The sequence below is a fragment of the Myxine glutinosa genome, chromosome 2, assembly GCF_964187855.1.
Source record: "Myxine glutinosa chromosome 2, kmMyxGlut1.1, whole genome shotgun sequence".
Lineage (NCBI taxonomy): Eukaryota > Metazoa > Chordata > Myxini > Myxiniformes > Myxinidae > Myxine > Myxine glutinosa.
Window position 1 is genome coordinate 156,161,420 of NC_136262.1, and position 27,525 is coordinate 156,188,944.

The window sequence follows — 27,525 nt, forward strand, 5'->3', positions numbered from 1 at the left end:
ACTCTCGCCAGCACCCTCACTCCTTGGCACGCACTTTTTTCCTCACACACCCCAGAGTCGGACTTTCTCGCACACCTCCTCTTTCGCACACCAGACCTGTCGCACACTTCACCAACGGCCTCTCACGAACACCCGGGTCTATCTCGACCCCCAAGCTCCTTAAATCCCCTGGCGCATCATACGCGCGACCATATTGGTCACCACTTACACCGGGTCCTCTTCCTCTTCGCTTCTCCTCCATCACCTGCGAATCCCTCATCCGGTTAATGAGCACATCATCACGATTCCAAACACAGACTTTGGACCAATTCTTTTATCTCCTCCTTTATCTCTTTCTTATCCTCTCTCCGTCGCTTCTTAATTTCGCTCACCCCTTCTTCCACTTCCTCTAATTTTTGCTTCATCTCCTTCATCTCTTCGTGCGCCCCTTTAAGTTCTTCCTCTAACTCCACTTTATTTTTTTCTATGTGCTCCCGCACCTCCCGCTCTTTAACCTCCATTACCTCTACCACCTTGTCCATTTTCCTCGTCAGGTCCTCATGTACCGTCTGGCACTCTTTTTTAATTACCCCTACGTCCTTTTTCATCTCCTTCTGTGTCGATTTTAAACCCTCTATTACCGCTGTGTTCTTCTTTACCTGGTCCCCCAACTCCTTTTGTCCCACTGTCAGTTGTTCTACTCCCAGCGTCAACTCCTCTATACCACCTTGCAATTTTACAGTCCCCTTTCTCACCTCTTTCTCCATGCGCTCCTTACAGTGCCTCACCTCCTCGCGCACTCCTCCGACCTCCTCACCCACTCCTCTTCTGATCTCCTCTCCCATCACTTGCATCTCCTGCCCAGATGCCACCCTCATCTGCTCCATTTCCTCCCTGTGAGCATCCAGTTTGGTTTCTACCCCCATTCTGACCCCCTCTATCTGCTGCTCCATTTGTTTAACTTCCCTTTCCGCTTGGTCCCTCATGTCCCTCAATTTGCCTTCCATACTGTTTTCTAACCCCTCTAACCCATTTTTCACTCCCTCTATCTGATTCTCCTGGGCAGCCATTCTATTTTCTACCCCCTCTAACCCCTTTTGCATCCCTTCCATTTGATTCTCTTGAGCGGCCATTCTGTTTTCTACCCCCGTTAACCCATTTTTCACTTCTTTTATCCCGTTGTCTAACCCCTCAAAATTATTGTCTAACTTCTCACTGGTACCCCTCGCTTCGTCCCTCATTACCCCCATTTGGTTTCCCATTACCCTCATTTGGCCCTCCATTCGCCCACTATCAACCCTCATTTGCTCACTCTGAGCATCCATCCGGTTCCCCAATTGGTTACTCTGCAGTTTGAGGGACGCCTGCATTTGCGCCATAAATTGCTCCATGAGGACCTGCATCTGGGCCATCCCTCCCACTTGTGCAGCGGGTGCGGCCGCCGTAGCTATGTGCGAGGCGCAATTTCGTGCGTCTGCTACCCCCGCTGTTTCGCTCTCCTCATGTCCCTCATGTCCCTCAATTTGGTCCTGGACCGACCCTGCTTCACTCTCCCCTACCGGACCCCAGCCGTCTTGATCCGCCATAGCGCGACTTTTCAAAATTCGGTTTTTATTTTTTATTTTCGTAAAACAATTTGAAATTTCGCCGTTATAATTTCGCGCGGGAAACGCGCTCCGAATCGATTTTCCCTCCCAAAATTTGGGCCTAATAAATTTAGTCCCGGGTTCGAATTCCACTCCTCGACACCAATTGTTACAGATACGACTTTGATGGTATGGTGGGGCCGAGCGGGATGGCCGCCGTATCCGTACAAGTTACCCGATTGTGCCCGAATGTTGACTAATCGCGCTACGCTGGCTCAATAGGAAAGAGAAGACACCCGGCTGGATTATAATGACACAATACGACACCAGGGTTTCGGTTCTCAAAGGTTGTTATTACAATTGCGGAAGGTTTAGATTACAGGGACAAGAGGGAAACATAGGAAGGTGGGCACTTAAACACACTTATATTATCCCCGGACAGACGACAGGTAAACGCGGGACAAGGCTCACTCACACGGGGTTTGATGGCCAGGAAAGCGGCAGTCGATGGCTCAGGTGCACCTGGCTCAGGGACAGAATCACGTACGGTGGTGTCCAGAGATGCGTGAAGGTATCACAGCGCTTGTGGGTCGCGACTTTGGTCTCAAGCTGGGGAGGTCGCTCAGCGCTCGGGAGGGTGGCGTCTTTTCCTTCCAAGCTCGGGGCGCATCTCACGTCACGTCCGGCGCGGGGCCGCGTATATCCGGCGGGGAGTCACGCCCTCGCTCGTTAGCTCCGCCCCATATGGCATCGGCCCATGGCTTCTCATTGGGTGCGGGGGTTACCGGCTCCGCCCTTGACGAGGGGGCCGACAGGGAGCCCCCTTCTGGGTAACCCCGTCGAGCACATGTTCAATGGCGGCCAACCGAGCCGGAGGTGAGGACGCAAAGCCGCTGTTGTTGTGGTTGTTGTTGGAGCTTGAGATGATGGGAAGAGATGCGGGGAGGTATGGGAAGGTCCTAAACTCCTACTGGTGCCATATCATCACATTCTGGTGCAACGAAGAGTCATAATTAATGGAAACAAGTCCTTAACTGACATAGATTAAGAATAACTAGCAAGATGTCCTATAATTGTCTACGTGTGGTGCGGGGACCTGGGCACGACATTTAATGGGGGGATGAAGGGGAAGATCGGCTCTAATGGGTGTTGTTTACAGACAATGGGACTAGGGAATGGGGTAAGGGAGAGTTGGGGAGTATCGGAGAAAATAGGGGAATATTTACAAGCGGATATGGAGGCCAAATTCCATATTCGCAACAATATATATATATATATATATATATATATATATATATATATATATATATTGTGGATATGAGAATGTTGTTTTTTTAAATTATTGTTGTGTAATGAATTGTTGTAAAATGTCACTCTCCTTCCTGCATTTGTTGTTGTATAAAGGTCAAATGGCGTTCCCGTAGTTAATTCCATAAAACATACGCACCTCGCCTTGCATTGCCTTGTTTGATGTGTACCCTTGAGACCTTACCCCTCACTCATCTGTCTTTTCCCCCCTTTGTCTCCCACATGAGGACTGTGCGCCACTGGGCGCCGAGGGGAGTGTGCGGGAGTCCGCCATTGTGCGCCCGGAACTCCCAGAATCAGCTGTCTGCATCGATGCACCACATTATGGACCACATGTCTGTGGCTGAGCACCACTTATGGACCCCATGGGTTGGGGCATGGCCCCTCTGCTGGAACCGGCCATGAGGGCCCGAGATCTTGCTGGCGGACCTTGGTCACAGGGCACCTATGCCGCACAGGTGAACCACACATAGTCGGCCCTGTGGGCCATAAATAAATCAAAACAATGGACACGTTCTGTGCAGGTTTATTTCCACCAATAGGCCGCCAGTAAGAAAATGAAAGAAAGACAACATCTGGAAGAACAAATAGCCAGCAGAGGGAGCCGAAGAGCAAGAGACCACCAGCAGGGTTTGGGGTTGTTTGGTTATTTTTATTCATGGACAGTGATGACTGTGCACCGATTGGTGCTTGAGGGTGTATTGATGTGTTGTTTGGGTGCTTCATGGTGCGTCGATGCAGAGCAGACTGTCTCCCCCCCCCCCCCCCCCCCCCCCAAAAGAACGATCACAGGTCCTGGGTTGCGTTTTGTAAATAAAGTAGAGTCGTTGTAAATAATGCGCCCCCACCGTAAATGTGTAGTTTGAAGACCATTCCGCAATTCGGTTAGTTGTGGGCGTGAGTCTGTTAGGTAGGGTGCAATGGAGCAGCGGGACATATTTATTTATGTTTTAAAACTGTCGCACTCAGGGTCAGGTTAAATGTAGAGGGAACTACACCTACGTGCCACACTAAAGGTAAAAGTTCATAGGCTCGGGACGTGCCTAAGGGGAGGAGGGTGCAGTGTTGTGGATATGAGAATGTTGTTCTTTTATTATTGTTGTGTAATGAATTGTTGTAAAATGTCACCCTCCTTCCTGCATTTGTTGTTGTATAAAGGTCAAAGGGTGTTCCCGTAGTTAATTCCATAAAACATACACACAGGACACAATATCTCCCTGTTCAGTAGTTATATCCTTATTATGTGTATTAGTGTAAGGCTGTGTCTTCCATTAATTTAAATACTCCATTGCACAAAATGAAATAAGAGTAGATTCCCTTCACATTCCCCTTCCAACCATTGCCAACTGCATTCCCTCAAAGCCTCAATTGCCAACTGCACTGGGCGGTTTGTTAGGGTTGCGACAGCGGTGGTTTGTTTCATCCCAAGACTCCATTGGCCACGAGGTAATCTCGGAGCCGAAGGTGGGAGGAGTCGGCCCAGTGCCGGGAACAAGGCGTGGCCTTGCCAACGCCTCCTCTAAGGGCGGGATCGGGAGCCTCCGCGCGACCAACCAGGGCCGAGGTGAGCTCACCGATGGGCGTGTCCTGGACACCAGCGGCTTGATCGCCTGAGGCGCGATAAAGAGCGTGCGCGCGAAAGCCTTGAAGTAGTTGGACTAAGAGAGAGGAGAGAAGGGGCGAAGCGAAGCAAAGAGAGCAAGAGACAGAGGGAAAAGCGAAGCAAAGAGAGCAAGAGAGGGAGTCAGAGAGAACATGTGCCAAGTGCCAAGCCTGAGAACAAGTACAACCACCGCAGCTTTAAACCACCACAGCTTTGAGCTTCGACGGCAGTTTCGTCCGTGGCTGCGAAGGAACGGCGGCTGCTAAATGTGACGATCGACCAGGGGCGGCGGCTGCTCACTCCCGGCCTGACCGTGCTCCGGTTCCAGTTTTCACCCTCTCCCTCCAGCCATCCACCTCCTGCCATTCCTGTCATTATTCCCCGCGTGAGTCTGTCTTTGTTTGTTCTGTCCCTGGTAAAGTAAGACTGTTTAGATAAGCTAGCAATTTTCACTGTGTCTTCTTGATTCCTTCTGTCTTTATTTTATTATCCTTCCTTCTCCTTGGTTACTTTTGGTTGTAAATAGAAATAAATTATAATTTGTATTTCTTACCCTTTGTCTTTCTTTCTTCTTTACATCCTTCGTTTTAGTCTTGTCCCCATTGAATATCTGTGGCGCGATTCGGCCAACGTTCAGGAATCGGGTTAGTCGGGGTAACTGTTCGGGCACGGCGGCCATCCGCTCGGCAAACAACATCCTCGCCGTGGTCCCGTAACAATATATATATATATATATATATATATATATATATATATATATAATATATATATATATATATATATATATATATATATATATATATATATTATATATATATAAACTGAACATCAAAAGAAACTTATCACTTTCTTTTTTTGAAATGTGCAGCTTTGCAAACACGTTTCTTCAATTGTAATGGCTGATTATGCCATGGGAACTTCACTTCAATCACCTGATTGATTAACAATAGCATGCTTGAGTGGTTCTGTATCGGGCTCTTTCCCTTTAAATAATGACCCTCATAATGAAATCCTTCAGTTCTTGTGGTTAGACATTCATTTACTGCTGTCTATAATCACTCTAGAGGCTTCTGACAGGGAAAACAACAAGAAAATTCAAATGCCACGCCTGACATCTGAACAACGTTTCAGGGCAATTGGGATGCTTGAGGCTGGTGTAAGCCAGCGAACAATTGCCCAACGTCTTGGTTGCTCACAGCCTGCAAAGGCGTTACGGTGAAACTGGAACTGTGAATGATGGTCCACGAACAGGAAGACCATGGGTAACCACCTTGCAGGAGGAGTGGGACAGACTTTCCCAGGACCGCATCAGATGCCTGGTACAGAGCATGCGTCGGAGGTGTACAACCTGCATCACAGCTCAGGAAGGACACACACGATATTGAGGACTGCTGTCATTCTGTCCTTGACTGTTAGGAGTGTTGCGTCCATTCCTGTGTCATTTTGTTTTGACTGTATTCAGGTGCGTGCCTTTGTGTTGCAGTGCTGTGATTTTGTTGCACCACCCTTTGTGATGTTCATGCTTTTTGTTTTTTGTGATTGAGGCAACCTCTTGTTTATTGACACGTGTGTAGCGACCCATGGGTCCCCCAAGCAAGACCAGCATCAGAATCTCCTTGCTCCAGCTGGTGACGTCACCGGCGGGGAACCACGGCGCCAGAGGGGCTGGTCACGTGACCACCAAAGCATGCCGCGCATGCGGGTATAATCAGCTACACCTGTTGATCACATAACCACCGGAGAGGCGTGGCTTTCGGTTTCGGTTTCGGTTTCGGTTTCTGGTTGTGCTTTATAAGGCAGCCCGATAAACGGGCTTTTCAGTGTTCCCGAGTTGGTTTTACGAATAAATATCTTCTCGGACGAGTTTGTGCCTTGCCATCCTTTTGTCCGTATCATGCTGGAGCCCGGACTCCTTCACTGGTGACCCCGAATTTGCAACACGTGATGGACACCGCAGTGTCCCTCAAGCTGCCCACCTTCTGGGAAGCACATGCCGCCGTCTGGTTCGCGCAGGCGGACTCCCAGTTCGCCCTGCGTGGCATCACGGAGGACGCCACCCGCTACCATTACATTGTCGCCGCGCTCGGCTCCGCGACCGCCGCCCGCTGCCTGAGCTTCCTCCAGAACCCGCCCGCTGACAGCAAGTACGACGCCATCAAGGCACTTCTGCTGGGCGCGTTCGCCCTTTTCCCCGGCGGCTGAGCGCGCACGACGCCTGCTCGACCCACCTGAGCTCGGCGATATGCGGCCGTCCGAGCGCATGGACTACATGCTCGCGTTGCTCGGCGAGCACCCCTCGGATTTCCTGTTTCAGGAGCTCTTTCTTCGCCAGCTCCCGGCCCCGGTACGGGTCGCCCTGGCAGGTACGACCATCGTAAACCCCCGCGACCTCGCCAAGGAGGCCGACAAGATCGCTTCGGCAAGCCAGCTCGCCGGGGTGGCGGCCGGGAGCCTTCCCGCCCACCCGCCCGACGCCCGCGACGCAGTCTCCTTCCCGGAGACCGCCGGGCCGGCACGACTGGCAGCGGCGACGCCGCGTCGCCCGGTCCCGACGCGTCGACCGGAGCCCCCGCCGGACCCGGCCTGGTGCTATTTCCACGCCAGGTTCGGGCGGCAGGCTCCGATCATGCCGACCCCCGTGCATGTTCGGCAAGTCGGGAAACGGGCGAGCCGGCGTTCCCTCCCAGCAATGAACGCCGGCCATTTCCGGAAACCTGCTGTTCATCGCGGAACCGAGCGTCGGGGCGGCGCTTCCTCTGCGACACCGGCGCCCAGCTGAGCGTCATTCCCGCTTCAGCGGAGGACAGGCGGGCCGCCGTCTGCGGCCCCCCATTGGTCGTGGCCAACGGCTCCGCCATCCGCACTTTCGGCCCATGCACCGTCGCCCTCCGCTTCGGCAGCCAGCTCTTTCACTGGGAGTTGGTGACGGCGGACGTCCCCATGGCTTTGCTCGGGGCCGATTTCTTGTGCGCCCACGGGCTGCTGGTAGACGTGAAACGCTGGCGTCTCGTCAACGCTGAGACTTTCAGCTCCCTGGCGTGCGCCTTGAGCCGGGCCGCACCCACCGAGTTTTCCTGCGCCCTCCCATTGGCGGACGACTTCGCACGTCTCCTCGCGGAGTTCCCGGCCCTCACGCGGCCGACGTTTTCGGCCATCGCGGTGCGGCACGGCATCGAGCATCACATCCCCACTACGGGCCCGCCGGTGTACGCCCGGGCTCGCCGTCTCGACCCCGCCAAACTCGCCGTCGCCAAGGCCGAGTTCACGGCGCTGGAGCGCCTCGGCATTGTGCGGCGCTCCGGCAGCGCCTGGGCCTCGCCGTTGCACATCGTCCCGAAGCCGGGGGGCGGATGGCGGCCATGCGGCGACTACCGCCGCCTCAACGACGCCACTACCCCCGACAGGTACCCCGTCCCGCACATCCAGGATTTTTTCCGCCCGGTTGGTGGGGCGGACCATTCTTTCTAAAGTGGACCTGATTCGGGGGTACCACCAGGTGCCCGTCCGCCCGGCCCGACATCCCGAAGACGGCCGTGATCACACCTTTCGGCCTCTTCGAGTTCCTCCGGATGCCCTTCGGCCTCAAAAACGCGGCGCAGGCGTTCCAGCGCCTGATGGACGGCGTGCTGCACGACCTGCCATTCCTCTTCACCTACCTGGACGACATCCTCGTCGCCAGCACGTTCAGAGCCGAGCACCTCCGGACGCTGTTCGGCCGCCTCAGCGAGCACGGCTTGATTGTAAACCCGGCCAAATGTCACTTTGGTGCGGCGACGATCGACTTTTTGGGCCACCGCATCACCCGGAACGGCGCTGTGCCGCTGCCGGCCAAAGTCGAGGCCATCGCCGCTTTCCCGCGCCCCCGCTCCGTCAAGGCGCTGCAGGAGTTCCTCGGGATGGTGAACTTCTATCACCGCTTCGTGCCCCTAGCGGCGCAACTCATGCGGCCCTTGTACGCCGCTCTCCGCGGCCAGCCGGCGAAGCACGACGTCGTCTGGTCCACGGACATGGACGCGGCTTTTGCCGGCGCGAAACGGGCCCTCGCCAACGCCACGCTGCTGGCCCACCCGGTACCCCATGCCCCCATCGCCATCACCACGGACGCCTCCGACTACGCCGTGGGCGCGGTCCATGAGCAATGGGTGAATGGGGCCTGGCAGCCGCTCGCGTTCTTCAGCCGGCAACTCCTGCCCAACGAGCTGAAGTACAGCACGTTCGATCGACCGCGAGCTCCTCGGGCTATACCTGGCCGTCCGCCATTTTCGCCACCTCCTGGAGGGCCGCCCATTCACGGCCTTTGTCGACCACAAGCCATTGATTTTCGCAATGGCCAAGGTCACGGAGCCGTGGTCAGCCCGCCAGCAGCGCCACCTCTCCGCCGTGTCGGAATACACCTCGGACATCCGGCACGTCGCCGGGAAAGACAACACCGTGGCCGACTGCCTTTCTCGGGCCGGCGCCAACGCCGTCCACCTCGGCGTGGATTTCGCCCTGATGGCGACGGACGCACGGTGCAGGCACTCAGGGTGGCAGACACGGGCCTCCGCTTGGCTGACGTCCCCTTCGCGGGCACGGTCCTGCTCTGCGACGTCTCCCAAGGCCGACCGCGCCCCGTCGTGCCGGTCTCCTGGCGGCGTCGCATTTTCGCTTCCCTCCACGACCTCTCGCACCCAGGCCGGAAGGCGTCCCAGAAGCTGGTGTCGGCATGCTTCGTCTGGCACGGGTTGCGACGGGACGTCCGCGACTGGGCCAACGCCTGCACAGCCTGCCAGCGGGCCAAGGTCCACCGTCACACCCTGGCTCCGTTGGCTCCTTTCACCGTGCCCGAGCGGCGTTTCGACCACGTCCACAACATTTCTGGTTTTCTTACTTGGTGCCAAGACATAAAGATTGCTTGGTTTTCCAACCCTCGAGCAGCCCACGTACAGCTGGCCATGGGAAGTACCCGGCATTGCCGGGCGGGGGAAGGGAAGGGAAGGGAGGGGAGGAGGATGGGGAGGGGAGGGGAGGGGAACGGGGGAGGAGGGGAGGAGAGGGTGGGGAGGGGAGAAGATGGGGGCAGGGGAGAAGAGGGGGGGAGGGGAGAAGAGGGGGGCAGGGGAGAAGAGGGGGGGGAGGGGAGAAGAGGGGGGGGAGGGGAGAAGAGGAGGGAGGGGGAGGAGAGGGGAGAAGAGGAGGGAGGGGAGGAGGAGGGGGGAGGGGGAGGAGGGAGGAGGGGAGGGGAGGGGATGGGGGGAGGGGAGGGGGTAGGGGGGAGGGGGAGTGGAGGGGGAGGGGGAGGGGGGAGGGGGAGTGGAGGGGGAGGGCGAGGGGGTAGTGGAGGGGGAGGGGGGAGTGGAGGGCGAGGGGGAGTGGAGGGGGAGGGGGAGGGGGGAGCGGAGGGGGAGGGGGAGTGGAGGGGGGAGTGGAGGGGGAGGGGGAGGGGAGGGGGAGGGGGAGTGGAGGGGGAGGGGGAGTGGAGGGGGAGGGGGAGTGGAGGGGGAGGGGAGTGGAAGGGGGAGGGGGGAGTGGAGGGGGAGGGGAAGGGGGAGGGGGAGGGGGGAGTGGAGGGGAGGGGGGAGTGAAGGGGGAGGGGGAGGTGAGGGGGAGGGGGGAGGGGAGGGGAGGAGAGGGGGAGGGGAGGGGGGGCTTCACCCTGGTTGAATAAGAATAATACAAATATATGATGAAAAGAACATGTATATTTTAGAGCAATATCACAGTACATTTCCTACATGACGTTTTGTCAATTTTCAATTTCTCAAAACCTCTTGGTATACAACATTTCTGGTTTTCTTACTTGGTGCCAAGACATAAAGATTGCTTGGTTTTCCAACCCTCGAGCAGCCCACGTACAGCTGGCCATGGGAAGTACCCGGCATTGCCGGGCGGGGGAAGGGAGGGGAGGAGGATGGAGAGGGGAGGGGAACGGGGGAGGAGGGGAGGAGAGGGTGGGGAGGGGAGAAGAGGGGGGCAGGGGAGAAGAGGGGGGGAGGGGAGAAGAGGAGGGAGGGGGAGGAGAGGGGAGAAGAGGAGGGAGGGGGAGGAGGAGGGGCGGAGGGGATAGGGGCGGGGGAGGGGATAGGGGGAGGGGAGGGGGGAGGTGAGGGGGAGGGGGGAGGTGAGGGGAGGTGAGGGGGAGGGGGGAGGGGATAGGGGGAGGGGGAGGTGAGGGGGAGGGGATAGGGGGAGGGGGAGTGGAGGGGGAGGGGGGAGGTAGGGGGGAGGGGAGGGGGAGGGGGGAGGTGAGGGGGAGGGGGGAGGTGAGGTGGAGGGGGAGGGGGGAGGTGAGGGGGAGGGGGAGGGGGGAGGTGAGGGGGAGGGGGAGGGGGGAGGTGAGGGGGAGGGGGAGGGGGGAGGGGAGGTGAGGGGAGGGGGGAGGGGGGGCTTTGGGCGGGTTGAATAAGAATAATACAAATATATGATGAAAAGAACATGTATATTTTAGAGCAATATCACAGTACATTTCCTGCATGACGTTTTGTCAATTTTCAATTTCTCAAAACCTCTTGGTATACAACATTTCTGGTTTTCTTACTTGGTGCCAAGACATAAAGATTGCTTGGTTTTCCAACCTTTGAGCAGCCCACGTACAGCTGGCCATGGGAAGTACCCGGCATTGCCGGGTGGAGGAAGGGAGGGGAGGAGGATGGGGAGGGGAGGGGAACGGGGGAGGAGGGGAGGAGAGGGTGGGGAGGGGAGAAGAGGGGGGGGAGGGGAGAAGAGGAGGAAGGGGGAGGAGAGGGGAGAAGAGGAGGGAGGGAGGAGGAAGGGGAGGGGAACGGGAGGGGAGGGGAGGAGAGGGTGGGGGGGAGGGCAGGAGAGGGTGGGGAGAGGGGAGGAGAGGGTGGGGGGAGGGGAGGAGTGGGGGTGGAGGGGAGGAGTGGGGGGGGAGGGGAGGAGTGGGGGGGGAGGGGAGGAATGGGGGGGGGAGGGGAGAAGAGGGGGGAGGGGAGAAGAGGAGGGAGGGGGAGGAGGAGAGGGGAGAAGAGGAGGGAGGGGGAGGAGGCGAGGGGAGGGGGAGAGGGGAACGGCTAGCTTGGAACGGCTAGTCTTAAACAGAAAAATAAAAATCTAAAATGCATAGTGCATGACAACATTTATATGGGCCTAGACTTGCAAGAATGTCAACAAAGCTGAATACGTAGCGAGTTATCTGCCCCATGTCAGGTCTGAGTTCCATACTCTGTGGAGGATAAAGGTGCCAAAATACCTTTCTCGGCAGTTTGCCATTTCTTTCATTGCGGGGTCGGTATCTGAACTTGATTACAAGACAGAATCTCAGCCGGTCGAGCCAACCCGGAATTCTCATGGGATAGAGTGGATAAATGTAAAATGGAAATATCTCTTGAGAAGCAAAGAAAATGCAGCAGAAAGGTAAAATAATGAATAAAATAATGTGTTGTGCAGATTGGCATCTGTTGTTGACAGTTTATTTTATCTTGGTCTGTCAGTTAGCTATCTGTTTGTTAGTTTTCTTCACTGGAAAACATTATATGAGTATGTATCATTCTTCCTTTTCTGAACTATTTTCTTTCTGAAATCCTTTATTTATTTATTTATTATCTCTTTGTGACGTCTGCTTGATCCCATACACCTGGGCAGATTAACTGTTGATATCTCTAAAAATGCACGTTCGGGTTAAAAACATTATTAGTTCTTCATTTGTCATGCCATTTTGAACAATTGTGAGGAATTATTTCTTCTCCCATTAATGTATACTTGTATCGCAAAAATTAAATAAACCACTGGCGTCTACTGTACTGTTGTGGTACTCCTGTTCCGATAACTTTTTGATCATGACTTTGAGTCCAATTGGTCTCATCTGTACGCGGCTAGTGAAACGTCCAAATCCTGTGCGTTTGGCTCATGAAAGTAAAGTTTATCACGATCATTATCGAGTTATTAGGTCCCAATTATCGGTAGGCCTTGCGTGCACACACTTGCACCACGGGCATCTTGATTGTTTCCCCAACTGATGTGAGCAAGTGTTCCTCCGCTCTCAACGGACATGCTTTTGTTGTGGATACAAAATAATCTCCATGATTAATTAAATGCTACCTGGGAGCCTTCTGAGCACCTTTTATACATTATTGGTGGTGGTTGGGGAGGTTGTTTTGTTATTTTTGTTGTTTGTTTTTTTACTCTCCCCCTATCTCTGTGGGAGCAGGCAGCAGCCAGCCCAGACGGTACTCCTCCACCGCTCGCATACACTCCATGACGATTGAAGCTCCCATCACCAGGGTAACAGTACCATTGCCATGACGATGTGCAAACCAATTGTGTTTCCAATGAAACTCGTCAGTTGTTCTTCACTTGATTCCTCCTATCACACATTTTCATCAACTTCTTGAATGCAATCTTAAATTATTTTTATTCAATTTCCCCTGTGATTATTTTCCACAAAATTAGATCTATATTTCCATATATAAATATATGTTTTTTGAAGGGGGATATATTGAGTGAGTGGGGGGGGGGGGGGGGCAGGGGGAGGTGGGCATTCAAGATGGAGTCTCACAAAGGCAGATTGGTGTTGTTTAACGTATTAACAGTGCATTGCATTGGTTTGTTATGTTTGCCCTCGAGTGAACAAGATTTCCTCTTGATAATTAAAAGGACAGTATGAGGCAGTGGCCTTACCTGTTTGGCGTTGCCACACAAACCCATGGCCCATTGTGCTGCCATCTCAGGTTCAAATCTCACACACATTGATTTCTCCATGGTCTCTTCATTTCCTTGTAATTCCTGTAAAAGTACATTTACAAGTCTTCTTGTCCTAACTTTCATTATATGTCCAAGCTCGCTCATGAAGCCTTAGATGCTTTCACTATATTCATGTATCCATGTGCAACACCTGGCTGTTTCTTTGCGTCATCATTGGGATTTAATCGGTGCCTCTGCGGCTTGGAGCATGCCGCCTGACTTCTTCCCAACTGATGGTTTATCCAAAGGATGTCGCACCTTGTGATGCAACGCCCTGCCTGCGAAACGCCAATAGAATCGTTTACCGTCGGGTCGGGAATTGAACCCAGATCTGACAGCGGAAATGTCAGCACACCTTCCTGTTAGACTGTGGAGGGTGAAACTTTCCCAAAAATAGAAAAATGTTCCCTTACAAGGAGCTTCATCGTAGGGATAAGTCATTTGGCCCGACAAAGCCTGCACTATTATTACCGCCCTATGTTTGTCTGTCCGTGCTCTATCCTTTTTAAATGCTGAGCATTTAAGCAAGAAAGCAGCACATACCACCATTTTTTTTATTATTTGGTATGACTCGGCCGGGTTTGAACCACTGACCTCCTAAACCCAGAGCTCTAACCATGATGTCACCGATTCTGGTGGCAACGGTGGGATTGAAACGTAAAGGCCTTCCAGTCTGAGAAGTATTTAACCGACTCAAGGAACCTGAAACATGGCTCATTATCACCAAAGAAGAACCAATTTTACTTACTCAACTTTTCAAGTATCACTTACTTTCACATTTAACTTTATTCTATTTTTCGTTATTTGTGCTAATCATCCAGTCCCCATGCCACTTCTGTAGGTCTGTCAGTAGGTACCTTTTTTTTTTTCTTTTTTTTTTTTTTACCACTTGAGCTTTTGTCATCAAATGTTCAACTCAGCTTTATTATGATAATATAGAGAAGACTGGTGTTGTAGCCTGGTGTTGGCTTAGCGGTTAGGGTGCCGGCTTGGGATCCTAGGATCCTGGGTTCGAATCCCGGTCGATTGCTAAATGAACACCAGGGGGTTGACTCAGCCTGTCATCCTTCCGAGGTCGGCAAATTGAGTACCAGCTTGCTGGGATGAATGATCCCGGTGTGCACCCCGATTTAGAATAGGTACACCGTATCCCCGCGCATCGTAAGAGCGTGACCAAGGGTTGGCGTCAGGAAGGGCATCAGGCCATAAAAACATTGCCTCAAACGGGGAACCATGATTGTCATAGGGCCCGCAAGGCTAACCCCCGCTCTAGCGGGGAAAATGGCCTTAAAACGATCATTCAGAGAAGACAAATTAATAATATTGTCAAAAGGTCAAAGGTCGGCATCACCTAAAATCATCATCAAAACATTGAGAACCAGTGCACTTGCTCTTTGCCATACCACTGCTGAATACGCCTGCCGTGTATGGGAGAGATCTTTCCATATCTTGAATTTCCATATCTTGAATTTCCATATCTTGGCGGGTATAGCTCCCCCGGATATAACAAGAACGGCAGCCAGCAAGAAAGAGCGACTCCGTCAAACATCAGATGAGAGCCACTCTCCACATGGTCATACACCTACACTCAGCACATTTAAACTCAAGGAAGAGCTTCATGAACAGTGTCGTTTCATTACAATCAACCCCATCTGAAGCCCACATCGCTTGGTGGAAAGCCCAGTCTCGAACAACCCCCAGCAATGGAAATCCTACCTGATGAAAGCCTCCCCCAGGAGCTAATTGCAACTGGATAACACGGAAGTGCCTTAACAGACTTAGGACTGGTGTAGGTCGTTCAAAGGTGTCACTAAACAAATGGGGATAAACAACCAGCCCGACAACTTGCGAATGTGGAACTGAGCCACAGACCATGCAACATCTCCTGCAATGTCCATCGCTAGAGGAACCCTGCACTTTTGCAGATCTTGCCGAATTCAACTACAAGGCGCAAAAATGTGTCCAGTTTCGGCCGGACCGTGTATGGACTGTCCGTGGACACGATAAGAAGAATCAATTTCCATCCAGTTGACCTGAAAGTTTAAGAATTTGCATATTGGGTCACTGAATTGGTTCACCAATCAAAAGCGAGAAGCTGATTTTTTTTTTTTTTAGATAAAAAGCTTAAAGTTGCATAAAATTGTCAATTTTCATCTGATAATTGGCCTGAAGCTTGAGCAGAGGTTGCATATTGGGTCACTGAAGCCTATTGCTTTTGAGGTCGGGGTCACCAAAATCTTCATTTTTTAATCTCTTTTTGTCATGCTTCACATATGAAAGAATAAAATAGTCTGTTTCCACATACGTCTGAATACAAAGCGGACCAAAGCGGACACGGGCGGGCTTTGCGTTTTCAAATGCTTTCTAGTTCATTTTCTTCTCTTTTCTCGCAATGCCTTTCTTTATCTATCTGTCTAGGGACAAGTGAGTTCTTGCAAATTGATTTTCTAAGGCTCAACCGGACTGCGTTTGGATAGGTTTAGGGGTGGAGGAGTATCAGCTGTAACCCAAATCCTATCCAGGTTCCTCCTGGTGACTCCAATGTAGTCATTGGTCTTTCATTACCTCCACCACCTGAGGTGGACTGAGGTGGATCTGTGAGCAGGATATCTGAAAAAGTTTTGGACGGATTTGTGTAGGTGACATGAACAAGCTGATTCGATTTTGGTTGAGGTCTGGATCCAGATCCGGCCTATCAGTAGGATACAGAGCATAAACTGTTCAATCTGGGAGGGGTATGTGCTCCACCAAATGCCATTCTAGTCTCTCATGGCCCTGCTGTTGGCGTGTCCCCCTTCTCCTCCTGCTGTTCCTTTTGTTATGTTGCAACCCTCTTATGCTTAAACTGCCAAAATCAAGACTCTCTGCTCACCTTCACTCCTCTTTTCTCCCGCCTCTGGAGCAAACTCCCTCACTCTCTTCAATCCCACTCCTCCCTCCAGGTCTTTAAAACAGCTGTTCACCAACATCTCTTATCTTCCCCCATCCAAAACCTTGATCTTTTCTACCCCCGTTAATTCACCCCAGATCCACTTTTTTGAAATACCAACTTCTTTCCTGGAAGTCCGAGCAGTGTCCATGTGTTTTTTTACCTCGAACCACCCCCCCCCCCCACCCACCCCCTTCCCAAGCCCTCTCCCTCCCACAGATCTCCTGATGTGCCTGCTCTCCATCTTGTTCTCCCGCTCCCTTTATCTGTGTTCGAGCTCTTCCCGGACCTTGACTATGCATACAAAAATCAAACACAAAAATAATCATTTCCTATAAATTCTGATGCAAAAGGAAGCCATTTGGGCATGAGGCCTGTTTTGAGTCACCAGTCCGTTGATTGTATGTGAGTTATATCGACAGGGGAATATTGGGGGACGGGGAGGCAGATACACAGCGCTGCCTGGCTGGGTGAGCTTTTCCCGGTGGTGGTTTTGGGACATGCCGTACATTGAAAAGCTGTGGAGCCATTGGCCTCATTATGGTTATCTTTTGTCTGCGGGCCCGTGGCAGCACTACCTGGCCCCACATCCCAATATACACTTCATAGCGGCCTTTGGTGGCCTCAAACAGATGACAAGGCCAACGTGTGTTAGCATCACACCTTGGCCACATTCTAAAGTACATACACCCAAAATGTGGGGCCTCTTGGTGCTACTGCGCCTGGATATCGTCTGGAGGCTGTGAAAGAATAACGTACAAATGCACAAACACACAGACACTTGAAAATATTTTATAGATTACTTACATTACCACATTAATTACTTACGACACATTTGCTTCACTTAAGTTTAGCATCCGCATCCTATTAGATTTACTAGCATAATCTTATGTGGTAATATGGTGCAGGCCTAAATGTATCTCTTCCTTGAAAGCTACCAGAGGTATTTTTTATATTGTGGCGGACACAAAAGCCCACTGGCGTGGTGACGTCATTCCACGCACCAAGTGGGCGGTGGCCACGCCCGAGGGGTAGGCGTGGCCTCATGATATACACCGGGCGACCAGCCCGGAGCAAGTCAGTGTTACAGTGTGCTCTTACAATAAAGACGTTTATATGTTACCGCTTGTCCGCTTCCTCCTTGCTCACAAGCAGCGCGCGTAACGCCGCACTTTACTGGTGACCCTCGACGTTGGATCTGCCGTAGCGATCCTTCCGAACACGACGCCATTGCAATGGCCAACGACAAGGCAATGGCGATTAAACTTCCCGAATTTTGGGAGGCCCAGGCCGAAGTCTGGTTCGTTCAAGCCGAAGCCCAATTTCAGCTTCGGCGCCTCACCAACGACGACATGCGCTACTGCCATGTCGTCGCCTCCCTCGGGCCCGGCACGGCCGCTCGAGTTGTGTCCGTCCTTCGCCACCCACCGGACGGCCACAAGTACGAGGCACTCAAGCGGCTACTCCTAGCCACGTTCGGCCTCACGGACGACGCACGGGCCGACCGCCTCCTGGATCTCCCCGAGCTCGGTGAGACGCGCCCGTCGGTCCGAATGGACCATATGCTGTCACTGTTGGGCGACGAAGCCCCCGGTTCGCTATTCCGGGCGCTTTTCCGGCGCCAACTTCCAGCGCAGGTTCGCCTCGCGTTGGCCGGGACCGAGCGAACGGAACCCCGAGCATTGGCAGCCGAGGCGGACAGGTACTTCGCCGCTTCGGACACGCGGGCGAGCGTCGGCGTGGCCGTCACGGCCCTCGACGCTGATGTTCAGCAGCATGTTCCACAGCATCAGCTTCTACAGCACGCTGATGTTCAGCAGCATGCTGATACGCACCTCGTGAGCGCCGCCACGCCCCGCCCACCGCCGCGGCGAAAACCGCCACCGCGGGGAAACCCGCCAACTCCACCGGCCTGGCGGAGCCAGCCGCGCTCCTCCAGCTCCACCACCTGGTGCTGGTTCCACGCCAAGTTCGGCCACGAAGCTCGGTGGTGTCATCCGCCGTGCTCCTTCAACGGGTCGGGAAACGCCCGGGCCGGCGCTCAATAGTGGCGATGAGCGCCGGCCGTTCGAGCAGCCTGCTGTTCATAATGGACACCTTCTCCGGGCGCCGTTACCTGTGCGACACGGGAGCGCAGGTGAGTGTCATTCCCGCCGGCACGTCAGACAAGCACGCCGCGGGTGGGGGCCCCGCGCTGCTTGCCGCGAACGGGACGCCCATCCGTACGTACGGAAAACGCTGCCTCTCTCTGCGGTTTGGAGGGCAGGTTTTCCGATGGACGTTCGTCACCGCCGACATGCCCATGGCACTGCTTGGCGCGGACTTCCTGTGCGCTAATGGGCTCCTGGTCGACGTCAAGCGCAGACGGCTTGTCCAGGCCGAGACGTTCAGCTCGCTCGCTTGTGCGTTGCCCAGCTCAACGAGCGGCTTGCCAAGCGGCTTGCCGAACGATTCGGTTCCGGCCACGTTGGTCTGTACGCTTCCGGCAGCGGACGCATTCACCCGCCTCCTTGCCGGCTTCCCGGCCCTCACGCGGCCCACCTTCTCGGCGGGGGCCGTCAAGCATGGGGTGGCCCATCACATCCCCACCGTCGGGCCACCGGTCTACGCCCGGGCACGCCGCCTCGAGCCGACGAAGCTGGCGGTGGCAAAAGCGGCGTTCGCTACCCTGGAGCGACTCGGCATCGTTCGGCGCTCAGAGAGCGCTTGGGCGTCGCCGCTGCACATCGTGCCGAAGCCCGGCGGGGGATGGCGACCGTGCGGGGACTATCGCCGTCTCAATGACGCCACGACTCCCGACCGCTACCCCGCCCCCCACATTCAGGACTTTTCCGCCCGTTTGGCGGGCAGGTCCTTCTTCTCGAAGGTGGACCTCATACGCGGCTACCATCAGGTCCCCGTCAGGCCGGAGGACGTCCCGAAGACGGCGGTCATCACGCCATTCGGACTCTTCGGGTTCCTGCGCATGCCCTTCGGTCTGAAGAATGCGGCTCAGGCGTTCCAGCGACTGATGGACAGCGTCCTGCGCGACTTGGATTTTGTCTACGTCTACCTGGACGATATCCTCGTCGCCAGCGCGTCCCGCGAAGAGCACCTACGCCACCTCCGCACGCTTTTCGAACGCCTGGGCCAGCATGGCCTGATTGTGAACCCCGCAAAGTGCCGGTTCGGCGCCGCCACAATCGATTTTCTGGGGCACCGTGTCACCAGGCACGGAGCCGTCCCCCTGCCGGCCAAGGTGGAGGCGGTGAAGGGGTTTCCGCGCCCCCGCACGATCAGAGGGCTGCAGGAGTTCCTGGGCATGGTGAACTTTTACCATCGGTTCCTGCCCCGTATCGCCCAGCTCCTGCGCCCCCTGCACGAAGCTCTCCGAGGTAAGCCGGGCAAAGGCGACGTTACCTGGACCGAGCAGATGGACACGGCGTTCACGGGCGCGAAGCTCGCCTTGGCTAACGCCACCATGCTCTCGCACCCGGCGCCCGATGCACCGATCGCCCTCACCACCGATGCCTCGGACTACGCGGTGGGCGCGGTGCACGAGCAATGGGTGCGTGGAGCTTGGCAACCGCTGGCGTTCTTTAGCCGGCAGCTTCGCCCACCCGAACGCCGTTAAAGTACCTTCGACCGCGAGTTGCTCGGACTTCACTTGGCGGTCAGGCACTTCCGCCATCTGCTCGAGGGCCGGGCGTTCACTGCCTTCGTTGACCACAAGCCGCTGATCTTCGCGATGGGCAAGGTCACCGAGCCGTGGTCGGCCCGGCAGCAGCGTCACCTCTCGGCCGTGTCCGAGTACACGACGGACATCCAGCACGTCGCGGGGAAGGACAACCCGGTGGCGGATTGCCTTTCCCGGGCCGTCGCCCACGCAGTCCACCTCGGCATCGACTATGCCCGGATGGCAGCGGACCAGGCCGCTGACCCCGACGTCCAGGCCTTGCGGACCGCCGTCACGGGCCTCCGCGTCACCGAGGTGCCGTTCGACGGCGCGGGCGCGGCCCTCTTGTGCGACGTCTCCCTCGGGCGTCCTCGCCCCATCGTGCCTGCGGGCTGGCAGCGCCAGGTGTTTGACGCCATCCACGGCCTGTCCCACCCGGGCGCGAGGGCCTCCCAAAGGCTGATCGCCGACAAGTTCGTCTGGCATGGCCTCCGGAAGGCCGTCCGCGGCTGGGCCAGGACGTGCCTCGCGTGCCAGCGCGCCAAGGTGCACCGGCACACCCAGGCCCCGTTGGCCCCGTTCACGGTGCCGGAACGCCGGTTTGACCACGTCCACGTGGACCTGGTGGGACCTCTGCCCCCCTCGCGGGGTTTCACCTACGTCCTCACCATGGTGGACCGCACCACCCGGTGGCCGGAGGCCATGCCCTTGGCGTCGACAACGGCGGCCGATGTCGCGCAGGCTTTCATCGCCACCTGGGTCGCCCGGTTCGGCGCCCCCTCAGACATCTCATCCGACCGCGGCCCCCAGTTCACCTCGGAGCTCTGGGGGGCGGTTGCGCAGGGGCTCGGGGTCCGGCTGCACCGAACCACGGCCTACCACCCCCAGGCTAACGGCCTGTGTGAGCGATTTCACCGCTCATTGAAGGCCGTGCTCCGGGCCACCCTCCGCGACGGCGGCTGGGTCGACAGGCTCCCCTGGGTCCTGCTGGGCCTCCGGACGGCGCCCAAGGAGGACCTGCGCGCATCCGCGGCGGAGTTGGTCTTCGGGCAACCGCTGCGGGTGCCGGGCGAGTTCCTCCCCGACTCCACGGCACCATGGTCCGCGGCACAGCAGCGCTCCGCTCTGCAAGAGACCGCCCAGAGGTTCGCCCCGGTGCCAACGGCATGCCACGGGCACCCACCGACGCACGTCGCCCCGGAGCTTCGCACGGCGGAGTACGTCTTCGTCCGCCACGATGCCCATCGGACACCACTGCGGCCCCCGTACGACGGGCCTTTCCGCGTGCTGGAGACCGGGGCGAAGCACTTCACCCTGGACATCGGCGGTACTCCTGACCGCGTTTCGGTAGACCACCTCAAGCCGGCCCACCTCGATGTGGACCATCCACCGCCAGTGGCCCGACCCCCACGTCGGGGCCGCCCTCCTGCGGGCGGACCCCTGGCACCGCCCAGCCCCGCCGCCACGCCGCCCCCCGGTCCTGCACCCATCCCAGGGGCAGCCAGGGGCATCCCACCTGGCATCCCTGCACCCCGGACGCCGCCGATCGCCAGGGGGCGCTTCGGCCGGGTCATTCGTCTGCCCCGCAAACTGGCCTTCCAGGTGCGCGGGAATTCTGGGGGGGCGCGTGTGGCGGACACAAAAGCCCACTGGCGTGGTGACATCATTCCACGCACCAAGTGGGCGGTGGCCACGCCCGAGGGGTAGGCGTGGCCTCATGATATTCACCGGGCGACCAGCCCGGAGCAAGTCATTGTTACAGTGTGCTCTTACAATAAAGACGTTTATATGTTACCGCTTGTCCGCTTCCTCCTTGCTCACAAGCAGCGCGCGTAACGCCGCGCTTTAATAATCTACTTTAAACCCCAACCTTAACAGAAGATAACTATGGTTAGTAATCACAAGTAATCATTAGTGGGAAAGGTGGAAAACTTAACTAACAATTCAATAATGACTTGGCAATTATAGTGAAGCAAGCCTGACTTCCAGGAGCTTAGAATCCAAATCCTCAATCCGCCAGTTTCATGCGGATTTGAACCCACAACCTCAGGAATGTCAGTCTAATTTCCCCACGAATTGGCCACCACTGTATCCAAAGACATATTTGACATTGGCAAGTGAGTTCAAGCGGATGGGAAAACTGACTTTATATTCCTTCCAAAGTGCAACGTCCTCCCTGATACAAGGAAATACGATGAGCTCCAATGCAGGAGGCCGTTAGGCCCATCAAGCTTGTGGAATCATCTGAACATATTGGTCCTTGCTCCCCCTAGTCCCAGCAATTTCCAGATACCGATCCAACTCGATGTTACAATTATCCACTAATTATACTTTCACGACCTTTGTAGTGAGACAATTCCATGCGCACATTCACCACTCTTGAGTGAAAGACCCCTGCCTCACGACCATCCTAACTCTTCTTCTTCACACTGAAACTGTGGCCCCTGGTCCTGCCAGTGTCCATTCTGCTGAAGAAAAAAAAATTCTGCACCTATTTTGTCTCTTCCGTTCATTCTCTTAAATATCTCATGGCATAATGCTTTCTGCTGGCACTGCACTAGAACAGCAGTTTCAGTTTTATAGGTTTGACCTAGACGAAGGTGAAAACCATACAGTTCATCAGCAAATGCATGAACGAATGAGCTTGCATGACACCCCCCTTGTTTAAGTTTGCTTCGCTGGTTCCCTTTTGTTTGCGTGTATTTTTAAGGATTGAGCTGCGGATATCTACCTTTTTGTTCTGGCAGGATGGCCCAGAGGTTAGCACGCTCACCTCTGAACTAACTAACCTGGGTTCGAATCTCGGCCGGCGCATTTGTAGATTGTTCTTTTTTAAGTGTATACAACAACAACAGCCATTTTAAAGCCATTTTCCCTGCTAGAGCGGGGGTTAGCCTTGCGGTCCCCATGACAATCTTCTCCATTTTGCCCTATTTTCTGCATCTCCCCTTGTTAACCCCCTTGCCCGCATTTCTTCTTCCACCATCTTCAGCCAAGTCTTTCTCGGTCTTCCCCGTCGTCTACTTCCTTCTACATTCATTTCCATCACTCTTCTCAACCAGTCACTTTCATCCTTCCTGAACACATGACCAAACCATCTCAACCTGTTCCTCTTCACAGCATCCATCACAGGCTCTATTCCCATCATCTTTCGCAATTCATCATTTGTCTTCCTCTCTCTCAACGATACTCCGTACATCCACTGAACCATTCGCATTTCCACCCTTTCCAGCCTTCGTTGCTGCTCTACGTTCATTACCCATGTCTCGCTCCCATAAATCATAACACTTCTCACACATGCAGCATACACCTTTCCCTTCAGCTTCAACGACACTCTCCTCCTCATCAGCACGCCACTCAGTTCCGGAAACTTCTTCCATGCACATCTTTTTTAAGTGTATACGATACTAAAGTAATAATACGGTTGAAACTTTACTAAAACCTCCCTTTTCATTTTCTTTCCATCCCATCTCTGTTTCCTTCCATCCATTTTTGAATCCCAAAGGTGATTAACATCATAAATGCAGCACAGGAGAACAGCCCACAATCCGTGGTTGAGGCCCTGGATAGAGTCCTGGAGATATTGCGCACAACAGAACTCTACTCTCCGCAGTTGGCAGGCACTAATCCGGACCCACATACCACAGACCTTCTGGGGGGCCTAATGGCGGTATGTCAGCCAGTGTTCACCTATCTGCATCCACATTGATGCCAAGCAATATGATCTAGAATGTAAATGTTCGGTTTCAAAAGCCAACAAAATTTCTAGATTACACCTTCTTCTTTTTTTCAACTTTTTTTTTACCATTAAGCGAATGCAAGAATAATGAAAGGTTGAGCTTTTTTATTCACAAGAGTGCAGCTGCTGTGATTTGTTCGTAAGGAGATTTAAAGCAAAATAAAATTGAATAACTTCAAGATATTGACGAAGTTTAATAAAAATCACTTTCCCCAATCTATTATCTACTTTTGTTGCAGAGTCCTCTGTGTCTAAGGTAGTTTTACTAAAGTTGTAGTGTGACCACAATTCTACCAACCCTCGTATTCAAAGCTGTTTTGCTGAGAACAAAATCTTCACTTTAAGCATCTAGTTCGTCTGTTTAGTGATGATTCTTCAATGTTAAACTCTACCACCGAAGGTTGGCAGAGGTTATGTTTTACGTCTGTCTGTCTGTCTGTTGCTTTGTCTGTTTGTTTGTGAACATGATATCTCAAAAGGTTGTGGACTGATTCGGACGAAACTTGGTGGACAGGCTAGGTGTGTGACAAAGAAGTGGTTCAGTTTTGGTGAAGATCTGAATCCGGATCAGAGAATTTTCAAAATTATTCTTCACCATTGAGTGATAGCGCTAAAACCGATATATATATATAGCACGGTATCTCAAAAAGTTGTGGACTGATTCGGATGAAACTTGGTGGACAGGTGTGAGAAGGCCCAATCAATTAGATATTGGAGAAGATCCTGATACAGTAGGTCTTTGATTTTTTATTTTTTTTTTGAACGATTCTTCACCATTGAAGACATAGGGCCATAAACGATACATAGCATGATATCTCAAAACGTTGTGGACTGATTATGACAAAACTTGGTGGATGAGTTGGTTGGGTGAGAAGAAGCCGATTCGATTTTGGTTCAGGTCCGAATCCAGATCCAGCCTATCAGTGGGATACAAAACGTGAACTGTTCAGTCTGGTGGAGGTGTGCTCTCTACCGAATGACGTTCTAAGTACACCATGTTCTACTACTATTAGTGTTGAATTTCATGTTACTTTTGTGTTCATAGGCGTAGTTTGACTTCTCTATTTGGGGGGGGGGGGGGGGGGCAAGGGCTTAATATTAATAATGGGTAGCTAGGTCTGACTTCCAAAATTACTGCATGTTAGTGTAGTTACAGTTTACGTGAAATCACAAATACAGCTTACGTTCATTATTGTTACTCATTTTTAAATATGAGATGTTTTATCTTAATTGTAAACCACTGTAAAATATTAAGGTGGGGGCATTACCCCACCTGCCCCCCCCCCTCCCCTAAACTCCACCGGTGGTTGTGTTCCTGCCACATTGAAAAGCCAATATTTGTTATTATGGTGGTAGCGTGTCTGCTACATTCCAACGATCTACTGTGAGGATTCGATCATCTGCTTTTCTCATTTTTCTTTTCCGTATCCCCATTCCATTGTCAATATCCCAGGATGGACTGTGGCGCTTCTCCGATAACGATTACACCCTCAACAAGAGTGAGTGCTTGTTTTTCTTTTTTATATCCAAACCCTAAATCAAGACAACAGATGCAGTACAATCTCATTAGGGTAACACGTAACGACCAGACTGGGTTTTTGTGTGTGTGTATATATATATATATCAAGTAATGAACGGCGGTTGGGAATTATATCCACGATATCCATTTTTCCGTTCTCCAACCTATAGCTTTGTCTTTAAAAACAACGTTTCGGCCAGCAACCCAGCGTGCGCCGAGCCTCCACTAGCCTTCATCAAGAGAAGTTCCCTTGTTCACCTCCTCCCAGATATATCTGGGGGGAGGGGTGGGCCTATTCTATCAACCAATCACAAAGCTGCGTTGCGAGACCTCGTGACCATGGACCCATGCTCGGCTTATGTTGCAAGTGTTTTGTGCGTGTTTGAGCGGTGTATTGTGTTTTGTTGTCCGTGTTGCCTGTGTCGGCTATGTCCCACTTTGTCTTTGTCCTCCTCCACGCATCGGTGTCTCTCTGGTGTATTTATGCATGAGAGGTCCGTATGCCTGTGGTAACAGTCTCCTCTGTCAATGGTGCCCGCGTTTGGCCAGTGTGCCAGGCCTCCAGTATTCGCCTCCTGGCCCGGTTCGGGGATGCCGCCAGCACGTTCACATTGTCCCATAGAGGAACATGGCCCGCCCTTATTCCATGCTTGGCGATAGCAGATCTTTCTGGGTGATTACACTCAAAGGCCTTGTGGTGTTCATTAATGCGCTGGCCTAAGGTTCTTCCAGTCTCGCCTATGTATTCTCCACCACAGTCACATGGAATGGTGTATACCACACCTGTGCAATCATTCTTCAGTCTTTTGTCTTTGACCTTGGTCAGTGCACGTCTCAAGGTGTATATAGGTTGGTAGTTGACCCTCACCCCGACCGGTCTCAAAATCCTGCCAATCCTTTGAGATACCCGTGGCACAAATGGTAGCACGCAGAAGCCCTTAGGTGGTTCCTGTGGCACGTCCTGGATTCTTGGAGCCGCCAGTACCATTTCATTTTTTGGGCAGAGGTGGTCTGGGTAGCCATTGGCTTTCAATACCCATTTGAGATGCTTGATCTCTCTCCTTTTGCCCTTCAAGGTAGACGGTATATTCCTTGCCCTTTTTACGAGTGTATTCACCACAGCTCTTTTATGGTGCAGTGGATGGCAAGACCTGAAATCGAGGTAACGCTCGGTCTGGGTGGGTTTCCTATATAATGCGGTACTTAAGCTTCCATTGAGGTTCCTCCTCACCAAGACGTCCAAAAATGGAAGCGACCCATCCTGTTCTTCCTCACAGGTGAACTTGATGGAAGGAAACATTCCACTGATGCCCTCCTGGATTGCATTAACAGCCGTGCTGGGGCAGATGACAAAAGTGTCATCGACATAGCGGTACCAGACACGTGGCTGTGTTGGGAGGGATGGGATGGTGCGTGTCTCCAGCTCTTCCATCACCATATTGGCAACCACCGCAGACACCGGGGAGCCCATCGCAGTGCCGACCACCTGTTTGTAAAATGTTCTGTCAAAGACAAAATAGGTGGAAGACAGACAAGTGCTGAGGAGGTCACAAACGTCATCAACATTCAACTTGTCGGCGGCCTGTTTCCAGCAATCATCCTCCATTAGCCTCTGTCTCGCCACATCAACCGCCAGGGTTGTGGGCACGTTAGTGAATAGCGAAATGACGTCAAAGGACACCATGGATTCGTGTGGATGGATCGTGGTGTGTGTTATTTTGTCCACAAACTCGGAGCTGTTGCGCAATCCTCGGTCGGTTTTTCCCACGAGGTACTTTAGTATATTGGCCACGAACTTTGACAATGCATAAGATGGTCCATTGATACACGACACTATGACCCGTAATGGAACGTCTTCTTTGTGGATTTTTGGTAACCCATAGATAGATCTGCTATCGCCAAGCATGGAATAAGGGCGGGCCATGTTCCTCTATGGGACAATGTGAACGTGCTGGCGGCATCCCCGAACCGGGCCAGGAGGCGAATACTGGAGGCCTGGCACACTGGCCAAACGCGGGCACCATTGACAGAGGAGACTGTGGCGTTACCACAGGCATACGGACCTCTCATGCATAAATACACCAGAGAGACACTGATGCGTGGAGGAGGACAAAGACAAAGTGGGACATAGCCGACACAGGCAACACGGACAACAAAATACAATACACCGCTCAAACACGCACAAAACACTTGCAACATAAGCCGAGCATGGGTCCATGGTCACGAGGTCTCGCAACGCAGCTTTGTGATTGGTTGATAGAATAGGCCCACCCCTCCCCCCAGATATATCTGGGAGGAGGTGAACAAGGGAACTTCTCTTGATGAAGGCTAGTGGAGGCTCAGCGCACGCTGGGTTGCTGGCCGAAACGTTGAGTTTTTAAAGACAAAGCTATACTATAGGTTGGAGAACGGAAAAATGGATATCGTGGATATATATATATATATATATATATATATATATATATATATATATATATATATATATATATATATATATATATATATACACTGTATATATATTTATT

General features: G+C 53.3%; 1 protein-coding gene across 1 annotated transcript in view; it reads left to right on the top strand.

Moving 5' to 3' along the window:
• Nucleotides 1–27,525, top strand: part of LOC137422247 (high affinity cAMP-specific and IBMX-insensitive 3',5'-cyclic phosphodiesterase 8B) — a 250,684-nt gene that overhangs the window by 159,629 nt on the left and 63,530 nt on the right. Inside the window, exons 12-14 of the mRNA XM_078771846.1 lie at nucleotides 12,626–12,699; nucleotides 23,248–23,412; nucleotides 24,935–24,980. Of these exons, the coding sequence (XP_078627972.1) occupies nucleotides 12,626–12,699; nucleotides 23,248–23,412; nucleotides 24,935–24,980 (285 nt within the window). The remainder of the gene's footprint in view (nucleotides 1–12,625; nucleotides 12,700–23,247; nucleotides 23,413–24,934; nucleotides 24,981–27,525) is intronic.